At 50.8% G+C, this 17,945-nt stretch overlaps 1 protein-coding gene across 1 annotated transcript in view; it reads right to left on the bottom strand.

Moving 5' to 3' along the window:
• LOC132766788 (uncharacterized) overlaps window positions 1-15,816 on the bottom strand; it is a 40,206-nt gene extending 24,390 nt beyond the window's left edge. The window contains exon 1 of the mRNA XM_067464724.1: window positions 15,625-15,816. Within this exon, the coding sequence (XP_067320825.1) occupies window positions 15,625-15,736 (112 nt within the window). The 5' untranslated portion in view covers window positions 15,737-15,816. The remainder of the gene's footprint in view (window positions 1-15,624) is intronic.
• Window positions 15,817-17,945: the final 2,129 nt, after the last annotated feature.

Genomic DNA, 17,945 nt, shown 5'->3' with positions numbered 1-17,945 from the left:
GCATGACATCCAGACCCCATTCCCACCCCCTTTTTGCTCCCACAAAGGAGCCCCTCTTCAGCGGCCCCTTGCTGTCAAGCTCCACCCATCTCTGATGCGCCAATGGACAGGGAGGAGATGTGGGAGGTCAGTCTGACTGGACAGTTGCTATCCCTCTTTGGCCTGGCAGGTCTGGCTCCCTTGTGGCACATGGCATTCACAGAATGAGAGGGAGGAAGGGAGGGGGCTCGGGACGGCTTCCCTGGCAGCCAAAAAGAGGGAGGAAGCCCCACACCCAGGTCTCCGTGGCAGGTTCCCAAGGAACTAAGATCTTCTGGGGAAGCCCTGCTCTCAGTCCCACCACCGTCACAGGCGCGTTTGGCGGGGACGAGAGACAGGGCCTTCTCAGTGTTGGCCCCCCATGTTATGGAACTCCCTTCCTGGCAATATTAGATCAACCCTCTCCCTCTGTCCTTCAGGAGGATGGTGAAGACCTGGCTGTGGGGCCAAGCCTTTGGGGGGGGGGCAAGGCAATGAGGCAATATTAGAATGGGGTCCTGACGTCGCACCTCAGAATAGATTCCCCTTGCTGAAATCACCAAACTGCACACGGACTGAAGTCTTTGTAGTTTATTAAAAAGTAAAAGATAAAAAGTTCTTAAGAGCAAGTAAAGTTCCAAGAGATCAATCTAACACAGCACGATGAAGCATGATCCAAAGAGGCAACAACAAAGCAAAATCTCATGAGAACACGACAAAGTCCCGAGAACATGGACACAAGACAATCCAGGCAAAAGTGCTCAAGCTGCTTGGTTGAGCCAAGAGTTGCCCTGACAAAGGTTTGTATTCAAACACACTGCTTAACACCCTTTGCAATACAGGAAAGCATTCCTTTGGCCTCAGACCTCCTTCTTGTTAGCTATTCTCACACTCCTTCGAACTCTGAATTCCAAACGGTCAGCCCGATCTAAGACTCCCGTTTCCTCAAGGTCAGGCTGCTCGTTAGTGTCAGCCTGGTTGCTTACTATCAGCCTGAGAACTGTCCTCCTTACCTGAGTCATAGAATCATAGAATCATAGAATCCAAGAGTTGGAAGAGACCTCCTGGGCCATCCAGTCCAACCCCTTGCCAAGAAGCAGGAATATTGCATTCAAATCACCCCTGACAGATGACCATCCAGCCTCTGTTTAAAAGCTTCCAAAGAAGGAGTCTCCTACACACTGCGGCGCAGAGAGTTCCACTGCTGAACGGCTCTCACAGTCAGGAAGTTCTTCCTCATGTTCAGATGGAATCTCCTCTCTTGTAGTTTGAAGCCGTTGTTCCATTGCGTCCTAGTCTCCAAGGAAGCAGAAAACAAGCTTGCTCCCTCCTCCTCCCTGTGGCTTCCTCTCACATATTTATATATGGCTATCATGTCTCCTCTCAGCCTTCTCTTCTTCAGGCTAAACATGCCCAGCTCCTTAAGCCACTCCTCATAGGGCTTGTTCTCCAGACCCCTGATCTGCTTCCTCCTCCCCGTGGCTTCCTCTCACATATTTATACATGGCTCTCATATCCCCTCTCAGCCTTCTCTTCTTCAGGCTAAACATGCCCAGCTCCTTAAGCCGCTCCTCATAGGGCTTGTTCTCCAGACCCCTGATCTGCTCCCTCCTCCCTGTGGCTTCCTCTCACATATTTATACATGGCTATCATATCTCCTCTCAGCCTTCTCTTCTTCAGGCTAAACATGCCCAGCTCCTTAAGCCGCTCCTCATAGGGCTTGTTCTCCAGACCCTGGATCATTTTAGTCGCTCTCCTCTGGACACATTCCAGCTTGTCAATATCTCTCTTCAGTTGTGGTGCCCAGAATGGGACACAATATTCCAGGTAAAGTGGTCTGACCAAAGCGGAATAGAGCATGGGGAGCATTACTTCCCTGGATCTAGACACTCTGCTCCTCTTGATGCAGGACAAAATCCCATTGGCTTTTTTTGCTGCCACATCACATTGTTTGCTCATGTTCCCCTTCCTCTCCACGAGGACTCCAAGATCTTTTTCACACGTACTGCTCTCAAACCAGGCCTCATCGTCCCCCATTCTGTCTCTTTGCATTTCGTTTTTCCTGCCAAAGTGGAGTATACTCCACTTTGGCAGAAAAAATGAAATGCAAAGCTACAGAATGGGGGACGCCTGGCTCGAGAGCAGTACGTGTGAAAAAGATCTTGGAGTCCTCGTGGACAGGAAGGTAAACATGAGCCAACAATGTGATGTGGCGGCAAAAAAAGCCAATGGGAGTTTGGCCTGCATCAAGAGGAGCACAGTGTCTAGATCTAAGGAAGTAATGCTACCCATGCTCTATTCTGCTTTGGTTAGACCACATCTGGAATATTGTGTCCAATTCTGGGCACCACAATTCAAGAGAGATATTGACAAGCTGGAATGTGTCCAGAGGAGGGCAACTCAAAGGATCAAGGGTCTGGAGAACAAGCCCTATGAGGAGCGGCTTGGGGAACTGGGCATGTTTAGCCTGAAGAAGAGAAGGCTGAGAGGAGACATGATCAGGGCCATGTATAAATCTGTGGGAGGAAGCCACAGGGAGGAGGAGGGAGCAAGCTTGTTTTCTGCTTCCTTGGAGACTAGGACGCGGAACAATGGCTTCAAACTACAAGAGAGGAGATTCCATCTGAACATGAGGAAGAACTTCCTGACTGTGAGAGCCGTTCAGCAGTGGAACTCTCTGCCCCGGAGTGTGGTGGAGGCTCCCTCTTTGGAAGCTTTTAAGCAGAGGCTGGATGGCCATCTGTCAGGGGTGATTTGAATGCAATATTCCTGCTTCTTGGCAGGGGGTTGGACTGGATGGCCCATGAGGTCTCTTCCAACTCTTTGATTCTATGATTCTATGATCTTGCATTTGTCACTGTTGAACTTCATTGTGTTAGTTTTGGCCCATCATCTCTCTAATCTGTCAAGATCGTGTTGAATCCTGCTCCTGTCCTCTGGACTATTGGCTCTCCCTCCCAATTTGGTCCCATCTGCAAACTTGATGATCCTGCCTTCTAGCCCTTCGTCTAAGTCATGAATGAAGATCCTGAGCAGGACCGGGCCCAGGACGGAACCCTGCTGATGGCCCTCCACTCGTCCCTTCTTTCCAGGATGAAGAGGAGGAAGCCTTGGGGAGAATCACCCTCTGGGTTCGTCCATTTAACCAATTCCAGATCCACCTCACCGTAGTTTTGCCTGGCCCACCTTGGACTCGTTTCCTTGCCAGAAGGTCATGGGGGACCTTGTCGAAGAAGGCCTTCCTGAAACCCAGACACGCTCCACCCACGGCATCATTCCCCGCATCTACCCAGCTTGTAACTCTACCCAGATTGTAAGGCTTCTGGCCCTTGGCCTTCCCCCATTGTTCTCCCCTTCTCCCTGAGTCTCGTTTTGTTGGCATGACACTATTAAAATCCCACCTTACGAACAGGAAAGGCTTCTTCCCCAAATGGCAATGTCTTCTCTTTGAAACCTTCCAAAGCGGCACTTTTCTCGGCAGAAATCTGAACACGGAAGTGTGTGTTTTGTTGTTTCGCCACCAAGGAAACCGACCCTCCCTATTCCCAGAAGGAAGTGAGTCCAAAATCCCCATCAAACCACACTGAGAAACATCCGTGCCCACTTCAGCTTTTCTCTCTATCAATGAGGAAGCACCAGCTTTGATCCAGAAAAACCATAACCTGGGGACGTCTAGGCTGCCGGATATTTTGGAAATATAAGCCGCACTATTTTTGCTGCCTCAAAATCCACTCCGACACAATCACAAAGCTATCAAGTCCTGCTCCAGCCAGCCAAGCCAAGCCAATGCAATGGGCATCCTCCCTTTGGTGATGGAGGTGCCCCATCCTTGCCCGGGATGTGCAGGAAGCCGTCCATGCAGCTCAGGTGGGGGCTCTTTGCCTCTCGTTCCCCATTTGCAGGGCTCCCCCCCTTCCAGAATCCAGTCCCGAACCATTCCTTGCAAAGCCTGGAGCAAAACCTGGAGACTAGGACGCAATGGAACAATGGCTTCCAACTACAAGAGAGGAGATTCCACCTGAACATGAGGAAGAACTTCCTGACTGTGAGAGCCGTTCAGCAGTGGAACTCTCTGCCCCGGAGTGTGGTGGAGGCTCCTTCTTTGGAAGCTTTTAAACAGGGGCTGGATGGCCATCTGTCAGGGGTGCTTTGAATGCAATATTCCTGCTTCTTGGCAGAATGGGATTGGACTGGATGGTGGCCCAGGAGGTCTCTTCCAACTCTTGGATTCTAGGATTCTACCTGAACATGAGGAAGAACTTCCTGACTGTGAGAGCCGTTCAGCAGTGGAACTCTCTGCCTCGGGGGGAGTGTGGTGGAGGCTCCTTCTTTGGAAGCTTTTAAGCAGAGGCTGGATGGCCATCTGTCAGGGGTGCTTTGAATGCAATATTCCTGCTTCTTGGCAGAATGGGATTGGACTGGATGGTGGCCCAGGAGGTCTCTTCCAACTCTTGGATTCTAGGATTCTACCTGAACATGAGGAAGAACTTCCTGACTGTGAGAGCCGTTCAGCAGTGGAACTCTCTGCCCCGGGGGGAGTGTGGTGGAGGCTCCTTCTTTGGAAGCTTTTAAGCAGAGGCTGGATGGCCATCTGTCAGGGGTGCTTTGAATGCAATATTCCTGCTTCTTGGCAGAATGGGATTGGACTGGATGGTGGCCCAGGAGGTCTCTTCCAACTCTTGGATTCTAGGATTCTACCTGAACATGAGGAAGAACTTCCTGACTGTGAGAGCCGTTCAGCAGTGGAACTCTCTGCCCCGGGGGGAGTGTGGTGGAGGCTCCTTCTTTGGAAGCTTTTAAACAGGGGCTGGATGGCCATCTGTCAGGGGTGCTTTGAATGCAATATTCCTGCTTCTTGGCAGAATGGGATTGGACTGGATGGTGGCCCAGGAGGTCTCTTCCAACTCTTGGATTCTAGGATTCTACCTGAACATGAGGAAGAACTTCCTGACTGTGAGAGCCGTTCAGCAGTGGAACTCTCTGCCCCGGGGGGAGTGTGGTGGAGGCTCCTTCTTTGGAAGCTTTTAAGCAGAGGCTGGATGGCCATCTGTCAGGGGTGCTTTGAATGCAATATTCCTGCTTCTTGGCAGAATGGGATTGGACTGGATGGTGGCCCAGGAGGTCTCTTCCAACTCTTGGATTCTAGGATTCTACCTGAACATGAGGAAGAACTTCCTGACTGTGAGAGCCGTTCAGCAGTGGAACTCTCTGCCCCGGGGGGAGTGTGGTGGAGGCTCCTTCTTTGGAAGCTTTTAAGCAGAGGCTGGATGGCCATCTGTCAGGGGTGATTTGAATGCAATATTCCTGCTTCTTGGCAGAATGGGGTTGGACTGGATGATGGCCCAGGAGGTCTCTTCCAACTCTTTGATTCTATGACTGTGAGAGCCGTTCAGCAGTGGAACTCTCTGCCCCGGGGGGAGTGTGGTGGAGGCTCCTTCTTTGGAAGCTTTTAAGCAGAGGCTGGATGGCCATCTGTCAGGGGTGATTTGAATGCAATATTCCTGCTTCTTGGCAGAATGGGGTTGGACTGGATGATGGCCCAGGAGGTCTCTTCCAACTCTTTGATTCTAGGATTCTATGATTCTAAGTAAACTGGAACTGCCTGTTGCAGCACAGCCGCCTGTGAGACTCCTTTTCACCCAAGACGAAGAGCTAAGGAGCCCAAATGGAGCTCAGCCAACAGAAATCGAACTGTACTGTCGAAGGCTTTCATGGCTGGAATCACTAGGTTCTTGTGGGGTTTTTTCAGGCTATATGGCCATGTTCTAGAGGCATTCTCTCCTGACGTTTCGCCTGCATCTATGGCAAGCATCCCCAGAGGTTGTGAGGTCTGTTGGAACTAGGAAAAAGAGTTCATATATCTGTGGAATGACCAGGGTGGGACAAAGGACTCTTGTCTGTTGGAGCTAGGTGGGAATGGGTTGTTGTAAGTTATTTCGGGCTATATGGCCATGTTCCAGAGGCATTCTCTCCTGACGTTTCACCTGCATCTGTGGCAAGCATCCTCAGAGGTTGTGAGGTCTGTTGGAACTAGGAAAAAGAGTTCATATATCTGTGGAATGACCAGGGTGGGACAAAGGACTCTTGTCTGTTGGAGCTAGGTGTGAATGTTTCAACTGACCACCTTGATTACCATTTGATGGCCTGGCAGTGCCTGGAGCAATCTTTTGTTGAGAGGTGATTAGATGTCCTTGTTTGTTTCCTCTCTGCTGTTGCGCTGTTGTAATTTTTGAGTTTTGGGGGGGACAAAGGACTCTTGTCTGCTGGAGCTAGGGGTGAATGTTTCAACTGACCACCTTGATTACCATTTGACGGCCTGGCAGTGCCTGGAGCAATCTTTTGTTGAGAGGTGATTAGATGTCCTTGTTTGTTTCCTCTCTGCTGTTGCGCTGTTGTAATTTTTGAGTTTTGGGGGGGACAAAGGACTCTTGTCTGCTGGAGCTAGGGGTGAATGTTTCAACTGACCACCTTGATTACCATTTGACGGCCTGGCAGTGCCTGGAGCAATCTTTTGTTGAGAGGTGATTAGATGTCCTTGTTTGTTTCCTCTCTGCTGTTGTGCTGTTGTAATTTTAGAGTTTTTTTTAATACTGGGAGCCAGATTGTGTTCATTTTCATGGTCTCTTCCTTTCTGTTGAAATTGTCCACATGCTTGTGGGTTTCAGTGGCTTCTCTGTGTAGTCTGACATGGTGGTTGTTGGTGTGGTCCAGCATTTCTGTGTTCTCAAATAATATGCTGTGTCCAGGCTGGTTCATCAGGTGCTCTGTTATGGCTGACTTCTCAGGTTGAAGGAGTCTGGAGTGCCTGTCATGTTCCTTGATTCGTGGTTGGTCCCTATGGAGACTTCTTGTCCACAGCTGCATGTTATATGGGAGACTCCTGCAGAGGTGAGAGGATCCCTCTTATCCTTTGAGGAGACCTTGAAAATGAACAAAATCTGGCTACCAATATTAAAAAAAACTCTAAAATTACAACAGTAAAACAGCAGAGAGGAAACAACCAGGCACATCTTAACACCTCTCAACAAAAGATTCCCCCAGGCTCAGCCAGGCCTTCAAATGCTAATGAAGGTGGTCAGTTGAAACATTCACACTGAGCTCCAGCAGAGAAGAGTCCTTTGCCCCACCCCAGTCATTCCACAGATATATAAACCCATTGTCCTATTTCCAACAGACCTCACAACCTCTGAGGACGCTTGCCATAGATGCAGGCAAAATGTCAGGAGAAAATGCCTCTAGAACATGGCTCTATAGCCCGAAAAAACCCACAAGAACCTAGTGATTCCAGCCATGAAAGCCTTCGACAATACATTATTTTATTTATTTATAATTTATGTATTATTTATTTACACCATGTCAGACTACACAGAAGCCATTGAAATCCACAAACATGTGGACAATTTCAACAGAAAGGAAGAAACCATGAAAATGAACAAAATCTGGCTACCAGTATTAAAAAACTCAAAAATTACAACAGTAAAACAGCAGAGAAGAAACAACCAGGCACATCTTAACACCTCTCAACAAAAGATTCCCCCAGGCTCAGCCAGGCCTTCAAATGCTAATCAAGGTGGTCAGTTGAAACATTCACACTGAGCTCCAGCAGGGAAGAGTCCTTTGCCCCACCCCGGTCATTCCACAGATATATAAACCCTTTTTTCCTAATTCCAACAGACCTCACAACCTCTGAGGACGCTTGCCATAGATGCAGGCAAAATGTCAGGAGAAAATGCCTCTAGAACATGGCTCTATAGCCCAAAAGAACCCACAAGAACCTAGAAATCAAACTAATTTAAAGTTTATTAACGAAAAGAAAGTTCTATACAAAGAAACGAGTTCAAAAATACTTTCCAAGGTGAAGAGTAGAACAGTATTTCCAAGGTAGACGTCAAAGGCAAAAGCAAAAGTCCCGCACTGACAGGAAGGCCAAAATCCACAAAACTTAGACCAGTGTTTCTTAACCTTCCCAATGCCGCGACCCCTTAATACGGTTCCTTATGTGGTGGTGACCCCCAACCATAAAATTATTGTCCTTGCTACTTCCTAACTGTCATTTTGCTACTATTATGAACCGTAATGGAAATATCTGATATGCAGGATGCATTTTCATTGGCACAAATACCCGGCACGCCCACACTTGAATACTGGTGGTGGTTTTGGGGGGGGGGGGGGGGTTGATTTTGTCATTTGGGAGTTGTAATTGCTGGGATTTATAGTTCACCTACAATCAAAGAGCATTCTGAACTCTACCAATGGTGGAACTGAACCAATCCTGATTGCACACGAGACTCCCATGACCAACAGAAAACACTAGAAGGGTTTAGTGGGCATTGGCCTTGAGTTTGGGAGTTGTAGTTCACCTACATCCAGAGAGCACTCTGGACTCAAACAATGATAGATCTGGATCAAACTTGGCACGAATATTCAATATGCCCAAATGTGAACACTGGTGGAGTTTGGGGAAAATACACCTTGACACTTGGGAGTTGTAGTTGCTGGGATTTATAGTTCACCTACAATCAAAGAGCATTCTGAACTCTACCAACGGTGGAACTGAACCAATCTTGGCAAACGAGACTCCCATGACCAACAGAAAACACTAGAAGGGTTTGGTGGGCATTGGCCTTGAGTTTGGGAGTTGTAGTTCACCTACACCCAGAGAGCACTCTGGACTCAAACAATGATAGATCTGGATCAAACTTGGCACGAATATTCAATATGCCCAAATGTGAACACTGGTGGAGTTTGGGGAAAATACACCTTGACACTTGGGAGTTGTAGTTGCTGGGATTTATAGTTCCCCTACAATCAAAGAGCATTCTGAACTCTACCAATTGTGGAATTGAACCAATCCTGATTGCACACGAGACTCCCATGACCAACAGAAAACACTAGAAGGGTTTGGTGGTCATTGGCCTTGAGTTTGGGAATTGTAGTTCACCTACATCCAGAGAGCACTCTGGACTCAAACAATGATAGATCTGGATCAAACTTGGCACGAATATTCAATATGCCCAAATGTGAACACTGGTGGAGTTTGGGGAAAATACACCTTGACACTTGGGAGTTGTAGTTGCTGGGATTTATAGTTCCCCTACAATCAAAGAGCATTCTGAACTCTACCAATGGTGGAATTGAACCAATCCTGATTGCACACGAGACTCCCATGACCAACAGAAAACACTAGAAGGGTTTGGTGGGCATTGGCCTTGAGTTTGGGAGTTGTAGTTCACCTACATCCAGAGAGCACTCTGGACTCAAACAATGATAGATCTGGATCAAACTTGGCACGAATATTCAATATGCCCAAATGTGAACACTGGTGGAGTTTGGGGAAAATACACCTTGACACTTGGGAGTTGTAGTTGCTGGGATTTATAGTTCACCTACAATCAAAGAGCATTCTGAACTCTACCAACGGTGGAACTGAACCAATCTTGGCAAACGAGACTCCCATGACCAACAGAAAACACTAGAAGGGTTTGGTGGGCATTGGCCTTGAGTTTGGGAGTTGTAGTTCACCTACACCCAGAGAGCACTCTGGACTCAAACAATGATAGATCTGGATCAAACTTGGCACGAATATTCAATATGCCCAAATGTGAACACTGGTGGAGTTTGGGGAAAATACACCTTGACACTTGGGAGTTGTAGTTGCTGGGATTTATAGTTCCCCTACTATCAAAGAGCACCAAGGATAGAATTGGGCCAAACTTCTCACGCAGAACCCCCATGCCTTGAAGGGACTCACTGGCACGAGCCTCCCTCCAGCCTTGTATGCTCTCCCTCACCCGCACATGCACACCATGCTGCCATGCGCCAAGCACGCCTACTCTCCCTTCCCCCCAGGACCAACAGAAAATACTGTTTTCTGATGGTCTTTGGTGATCCCTCTGACATCCCCTCGCGACCCCCCCCCCCAGGGGTCCCAACCCCCAGGTTGAGAAGCACTGACTTAGACCAAAAAATATATACAAACAAAGGAGATCCCCCAATCCCAAACTGGAAAACGTGACATGGAAGCAGGGCCAGAACCCCCAATCTTGGAGTGCAAGGACTTTCTTCGGGAAACACAAAGTTGCTCTCAGAAGAGGAATCCAAGGGGTCAGCTTCAGAAACCAAAGGGGTTCCTATGGAGACACTCTCTACCTGACACCTGGAATCCCCGTGTTTATCTTTCCAATGCTGAGGAAACCTTAATTGCTTCTGCTTGGCACTCTCTCTCTGTCACTGAAGCCTCTGGCAGTGTTTCGTGGTCAACATCCTCACTGGAGAACAAGCCCTATGAGGCGCGGCTTAGGGAACTGGGCATGTTTAGCCTGAAGAAGAGAAGGCTGAGAGGAGATATGATGAGAGCCATGTATAAATATGTGAGAGGAAGCCACAGGGAGGAGGAGGGAGCAAGCTTGTTTTCTGCTTCCCTGGAGACTAGGACGCAATGGAGCCATGGCTTCAAACTACAGGAGAGGAGATTCCATCTGAACATTAGGAAGAACTTCCTGACTGTGAGAGCCGTTCAGCAGTGGAACTCTCTGCCCTGGAGTGTGGTGGAGGCTCCTTCTTTGGAAGCTTTTAAGCAGAGGCTGGCTGGCCATCTGTCAGGGGTGCTTTGAATGCAATATTCCTGCTTCTTGGCAGAATGGGGTTGGACTGGATGGCCCAGGAGGTCTCTTCCAACTCTTGGATTCTATGATTCTATAAGGTTGGCTTTGAGCCCATCTAGAATCATAGAATCATAGAATCAAAGAGTTGGAAGAGACCTCATGGGCCATCCAGTCCAACCCCATTCTGCCAAGAAGCAGGAATATTGCATTCAAATCACCCCCAACAGATGGCCACCCAGCCTCTGCTTAAAAGCTTCCAAAGAAGGAGCCTCCACCACACTCCCTCCGGGGCAGAGAGTTCCACTGCTGAACGGCTCTCACAGTCAGGAAGTTCTTCCTCGTGTTCAGATGGAATCTCCTCTCCAAGTTTGAAGCCATTGTTCCGCGTCCTCGTCTCCAGGGAAGCAGAAAGGAAGCTCCCTCCCTCCTCCTCCCTGTGGCTTCCTCTCACATATTTATACATGGCTATCAACTCCACTCAGCCTTCTCTTCTTCAGGCTAAACATGCCCAGTTCCCTAAGCCGCTCCTCATGGGGCTTGTTCTCCAGACCCTTGATCATTTGAGTCGCCCTCCTCTGGACACATTCCAGCTTAGAGTCAATATCTCTCTTGAATTGTGGTGCCCAGAATTGGACACAATATTCCAGGTGTGATCTAACCAAAGCAGAATAGTTACAGCGATTGGAGTGGCTGAAGGAAGCGGGCATTTGGGGCCTGGAGTAGGAAGGGGTGCCCCAGGGGGAGGTCATGAAGGCCTCCCCAAAGGCCTGCCTTGCCTTCTAAGGCTGTCCCAGAGGGCAGGATCCCAATGGCAAGAGAAGAGATTCCACCCAAAGGTTAGGAAGGAGGAGGACAATGCAACAGCTCACCTGGGAGGCCTTCAAGCAGAGGTTGGGTGGCCCTCTGTCAGGAATGCTTGATTGAGGCACCCTCTGTGGCCATGGGGCCAGACTAGATGGAAATTGGGATATTGTCCCCCCACCCCACCCCACCCTACAACCCCAAGACTGGCACAGAAGAGATTCCACCCAAAGGTTAGGAAGGAGGTGGACAATGAGGACAATGCAACAGCCCACCTGGGAGGCCTTCAAGCAGAGGTTGGCTGGCCCTCTGTCAGGAATGCTTGATCGAGGCACCCTCTGTGGCCATGGGGCCAGACTAGATGGAAATTGGGGTATTGTCCCCCCACCCCACCCCACCCTACAACCCCAAGACTGGCACAGAAGAGATTCCACCCAAAGGTTAGGAAGGAGGTGGACAAGGAGGACAATGCAACAGACCACCTGGGAGGCCTTCAAGCAGAGGTTTGGTGGCCCTCTGTTAGGAATGCTTGATTGAGGCACCCTCTGTGGCCATGAGGCCAGACTAGATGGAAATTGGGGTATTGCCCCCCCACCCCCCACCCCACCCTACAACCCCAAGACTGGCACAGAAGAGATTCCACCCAAAGGTTAGGAAGGAGGAGGACAATGCAACAGACCACCTGGGAGGCCTTCAAGCAGAGGTTGGCTGGCCCTCTGTCAGGAATGCTTGATCGAGGCACCCTCTGTGGCCATGGGGCCAGACTAGATGGAAATTGGGGTTCCGTCCCCCTACCCCACCCCACCCTACAACCCCAAGACTGGCACAGAAGAGATTCCACCCAAAGGTTAGGAAGGAGGTGGACAACGAGGACAATGCAACAGCTCACCTGGGAGGCCTTCAATCAGAGGTTGGCTGGCCCTCTGTCAGGAATGCTTGATTGAGGCACCCTCTGTGGCCATGGGGCCAGACTAGATGGAAATTGGGGTATTTCCCCCCCCCCTCCACCCCACCCTACAACCCCAAGACTGGCACAGAAGAGATTCCACCCAAAGGTTAGGAAGGAGGAGGACAATGCAACAGACCACTTGGGAGGCCTTCAAGCAGAGGTTGGGTGGCCCTCTGTCAGGAATGCTCGATCGAGGCACCCTCTGTAGCCATGGGGCCAGACTAGACGGAAATTGGGGTTCCGTCCCCCTACCCCACCCCACCCTACAACCCCAGGACTGGCACAGAAGAGATTCCACCCAAAGGTTAGGAAGGAGGTGGACAATGCAACAGACCACTTGGGAGGCCTTCAAGCACAGGTTGGGTGGCCCTCTGTCAGGAATGCTTGATCGAGGCACCCTCTGTGGCCATGGGGCCAGACTAGATGGAAATTGGGGTATTGTCCCCCCCACCCCACCCCACCCTACAACCCCAAGACTGGCACAGAAGAGATTCCACCCAAAGGTTAGGAAGGAGGTGGACAACGAGGACAATGCAACAGACCACCTGGGAGGCCTACAAGCAGAGGTTGGCTGGCTCTCTGTCAATAATGTTTGATCGAGGCACCCTCTGTGGCCATGGGGCCAGACTAGATGGAAATTGGGGTTCCGTCCACCTACCCCACCCCACCCTACAACCCCAGGACTGGCACAGAAGAGATTCCACCCAAAGGTTAGGAAGGAGGTGGACAACTAGGACAATGCAACAGCTCACCTGGGAGGCCTTCAAGCAGAGGTTGGCTGGCCCTCTGTCAGGAATGCTTGATCGAGGCAACCTCTGTGGCCATGGGGCCAGGCTAGACAGAAATTGGGGTTCCGTCCCCCTACCCCACCCCACCCTACAACCCCAAGACTGGCACAGAAGAGATTCCACCCAAAGGTTAGGAAGGAGGAGGACAAGGCAACAGACCACTTGGGAGGCCTTCAAGCAGAGGTTGGGTGGCCCTCTGTCAGGAATGCTTGATCGAGGCACCCTCTGTGGCCATGGGGCTAGGCTAGACAGAAATTGGGGTATTGTCCCCCCCCCCCACCCCACCCTACAACACCAAGGATCCCAATGGCAAGAGAAGAGATTCCACCCAAAGGTTAGGAAGGAGGAGGACAATGCAACAGCTCACCTGGGAGGCCTTCAAGCAGAGGTTGGGTGGCCCTCTGTCAGGAATGCTTGATTGAGGCACCCTCTGTGGCCATGGGGCCAGACTAGATGGAAATTGGGATATTGTCCCCCCACCCCACCCCACCCTACAACCCCAAGACTGGCACAGAAGAGATTCCACCCAAAGGTTAGGAAGGAGGAGGACAATGCAACAGCCCACCTGGGAGGCCTTCAAGCAGAGGTTGGCTGGCCCTCTGTCAGGAATGCTTGATCGAGGCACCCTCTGTGGCCATGGGGCCAGACTAGATGGAAATTGGGGTATTGTCCCCCCACCCCACCCCACCCTACAACCCCAAGACTGGCACAGAAGAGATTCCACCCAAAGGTTAGGAAGGAGGTGGACAAGGAGGACAATGCAACAGACCACCTGGGAGGCCTTCAAGCAGAGGTTTGGTGGCCCTCTGTTAGGAATGCTTGATTGAGGCACCCTCTGTGGCCATGAGGCCAGACTAGATGGAAATTGGGGTATTGCCCCCCCACCCCCCACCCCACCCTACAACCCCAAGACTGGCACAGAAGAGATTCCACCCAAAGGTTAGGAAGGAGGAGGACAATGCAACAGACCACCTGGGAGGCCTTCAAGCAGAGGTTGGCTGGCCCTCTGTCAGGAATGCTTGATCGAGGCACCCTCTGTGGCCATGGGGCCAGACTAGATGGAAATTGGGGTATTGTCCCCCCACCCCACCCCACCCTACAACCCCAAGACTGGCACAGAAGAGATTCCACCCAAAGGTTAGGAAGGAGGTGGACAAGGAGGACAATGCAACAGACCACCTGGGAGGCCTTCAAGCAGAGGTTGGGTGGCCCTCTGTCAGGAATGCTTGATTGAGGCACCCTCTGTGGCCATGGGGCCAGACTAGATGGAAATTGGGATATTGTCCCCCCACCCCACCCCACCCTACAACCCCAAGACTGGCACAGAAGAGATTCCACCCAAAGGTTAGGAAGGAGGAGGACAATGCAACAGCCCACCTGGGAGGCCTTCAAGCAGAGGTTGGCTGGCCCTCTGTCAGGAATGCTTGATCGAGGCACCCTCTGTGGCCATGGGGCCAGACTAGATGGAAATTGGGGTATTGTCCCCCCACCCCACCCCACCCTACAACCCCAAGACTGGCACAGAAGAGATTCCACCCAAAGGTTAGGAAGGAGGTGGACAAGGAGGACAATGCAACAGACCACCTGGGAGGCCTTCAAGCAGAGGTTTGGTGGCCCTCTGTTAGGAATGCTTGATTGAGGCACCCTCTGTGGCCATGAGGCCAGACTAGATGGAAATTGGGGTATTGCCCCCCCACCCCCCACCCCACCCTACAACCCCAAGACTGGCACAGAAGAGATTCCACCCAAAGGTTAGGAAGGAGGAGGACAACGAGGACAATGCAACTGCTCACCTGGGAGGCCTTCAAGCAGAGGTTGGGTGGCCCTCTGTCAGGAATGCTTGATTGAGGCACCCTCTGTGGCCATGGGGCCAGACTAGATGGAAATTGGGGTTCTGTCCTCCCACCCCACCCCACCCTACAACCCCAAGACTGGCACAGAAGAGATTCTACCCAAAGGTTAGGAAGGAGGTGGACAGTGAGGACAATGCAACAGCTCACCTGGGAGGCCTTCAAGCAGAGGTTGGGTGGCCCTCTGTCAGGAATGCTTGATTGAGGCACCCTCTGTGGCCATGGGGCCAGACTAGATGGAAATTGAAGTTCTGTCCTCCCACCCCACCCCACCCTACCCTACCCTACAACCCCAAGACTGGCACAGAACAGCCTTCCTTCTTCTTGCCTCCCGGCTCCTTCTGGGCATAAATAAGGCAACAGTTGTAGTGTTTTCACCTCCCTGAGGCTCTGGGGGACTAGTATGAGGTCTGCATGGGGGGAGATCATGCTCCCCACACCCAAGAGGCCACAAACAGGTCTCCAGAGCAGAACTGCTCCAATGTCAGGCTCCCAAATACAATCCCAGCAAGGCCTTTGCCCAGTGCTGACCTTCTCCTGGGGTCAGCCCAGATCCCAAGTCCATGAGTCTCCTTATGGAGAGAAAAAGTGGGGTATACCCATCATCATCCTACCTGGTGAGGGCTCTTCCTGGCTGGGGGGCTGGTCTGACTCTCCCCTCGCTAAGCCTGGCAGCAGCAGGAGAACAAGGGCCAGGAGGATGGACGAAGCCAAAGCTGGACCCATCTTGCCTCCTGCCGCCTCCCTCCACCCCGAGGAGAAGGAGGAAGTGCTCTGTCCTTCTTTCTCTGGCTGCTTCTTCTTCTTCTTCTTCTTCTGAAGGGCTTCCTCTTCTCTGTAGCCACAGGAAGGGTGAGGGGGCTGGCCCCACTCTGAGCCACAAGAAGACAATGGATTCCCACCAATACAAAAAACACAAATCCACTAAACATTGTGGTATATAAATGACAACGGTCGGTATTGCCTAACAGTTTGTATATTACAATATTCAATAAACGGCAAATTTATATGGTATAGGCATAACCCACAATATCCGCTGGAGAATGGAGAAAGGCCGGGAGTTTCAGAAAAACATCTACTTCTGCTTCACTGACTCTTCTAAAGCCTTGGACTGTGTGGATCATCATAAAGGGTGGCAAGTTCTGGGTGGGATGGGCATCCGAAGCCACCTTCCCTCTCTCCTGAGGAATCTGTACAAGGACCAAGGAGCCACAGTCAGAACTGACCACGGAACAGGAGACGGGTTCCAGATTGGGAAAGGCGTAGTCCGGCAAGGCTGCATCCTCTCACCCAACCTTTTGAACTTGTATGCAGAACACATCATGCGAGGATGTGCGGGGCTTGAGGAATGCAAAGCTGGGGTGAAAATGGCTGGAAGAAACATTCACAAGCTCAGATATGCAGATGACACCACTCTGATGGCAGAAAGCGAGGAGGAGCTGAGGAGCCTTCTCGTCAAGGTGGAAGAAGAAAGCGCAAAAGCCGGGTTGCAGCTAAATGACAAAAAACCCAAGATGATGGCAACAAGAATGATTGACAACTGGAAAATAGAGGGAGAAACCATGGAGGCCGTGACAGGGTTTGTATTTCTAGGTGCAAAGATGAGTGCAGATGCAGACTGTGGCCAGGAAATCAGAAGACGCTTCCTTCTTGGGAGGAGAGCCATGTCCAGTCTCGACAAAATAGTCAAGAGTAGAGACATCCGACTGGCAACCAAGATCCATTGCCTAGTCAAAGCCATGGTCTTCCCTGGAGTCACCTACGGATGTGAGAGCTGGACCTTCGGGAAGGCTGAGCCAAGGTAGATGGATGCTTTTGAGCTGTGGTGTTGGAGGAAAGTTCTGAGAGTGCCTTGGACCACGAGAAGATCCAACCAGTCCATCCTCCAGGAAAGAAAGCCCGGCTGCTCACTGGAGGGAAGGAGATGAGAGGGAAAGTTGAAGTACTTTGGCCACATCATGAGGAGACAGCAAAGCCTGGAGAAGGGAATGATGCTGGGGAAAGCGGAAGGCAAAAGGAAGAGGGGCCGACCAAGGGCAAGATGGATGGATGGCATCCTTGAAGTGACTGGACTGACCTTGAGGAAGCTGGGGGTGGTGACGGCCGACAGGGAGCTCTGGCGTGGGCTGGTCCATGAGGTCACGAAGAGTCAGAGACGACTGAACGAATGAACGAATGACTGGACTGACCTTGAAGGAGCTGGGGGTGGTGACGGCCAACAAAGAAACAAAGTGGAAGTCCTTTGAATGCCACATCATGAGGAGACAGCCAAGCCTAGAGAAGGGAATGATGCTGGGGAAAGTGGAAGGCAAAAGGAAGAGGGGCCGACCAAGGGCAAGAGGGATGGATGGCATCCTTGAAGTGACTGGACTGACCTTGAAGGAGACCCTGGGGGTGGTGACGGCCGACAGGGAGCTCTGGCGTGGGCTGGTCCATGAGGTCACGAAGAGTCGGAGACGACTGAACGAATGAACAACAGGCATAACCCAGTATATAATGAACAACAACCAGTTGTTTACAAAGATTACACAGACATGAACATAAAGAGTCTTTTGGTGCAAAGACAACTTGTCTTCAGGGCATAGGATCCTTTGCTTTAGAGTAAGCGTAATGTCAAGAGTCTTTCTTGGTGTAAAACCAACTTCTCTTCAGGGCATAGGATCCCTTGCTTTAGAAAGTTTCTGGATATCCACATCCACGACCGGTTTCGACTAGAGTCTTCCTCAGGTGGATATATGAGACATCGAGTTCTTCACACTAGTAATCCCTCCTCGGGTGTTTTATACAATGGGACAGTGGATCTATAGGGAAAATACACAGGTGGCTAGAGTATGTCTCAAAGGGGGATCTTATGAAAGACTCTTGACATTACGCTTACTCTAAAGCAAAGGATCCTATGCCCTGAAGACAAGTTGTCATTACACCAAAAGACTCT

This window comes from Anolis sagrei, chromosome 2 (assembly GCF_037176765.1).
Source record: "Anolis sagrei isolate rAnoSag1 chromosome 2, rAnoSag1.mat, whole genome shotgun sequence".
NCBI classification, from domain to species: Eukaryota; Metazoa; Chordata; class Lepidosauria; order Squamata; family Dactyloidae; genus Anolis; species Anolis sagrei.
This window is presented reverse-complemented; position numbering and strand designations above follow the sequence as displayed.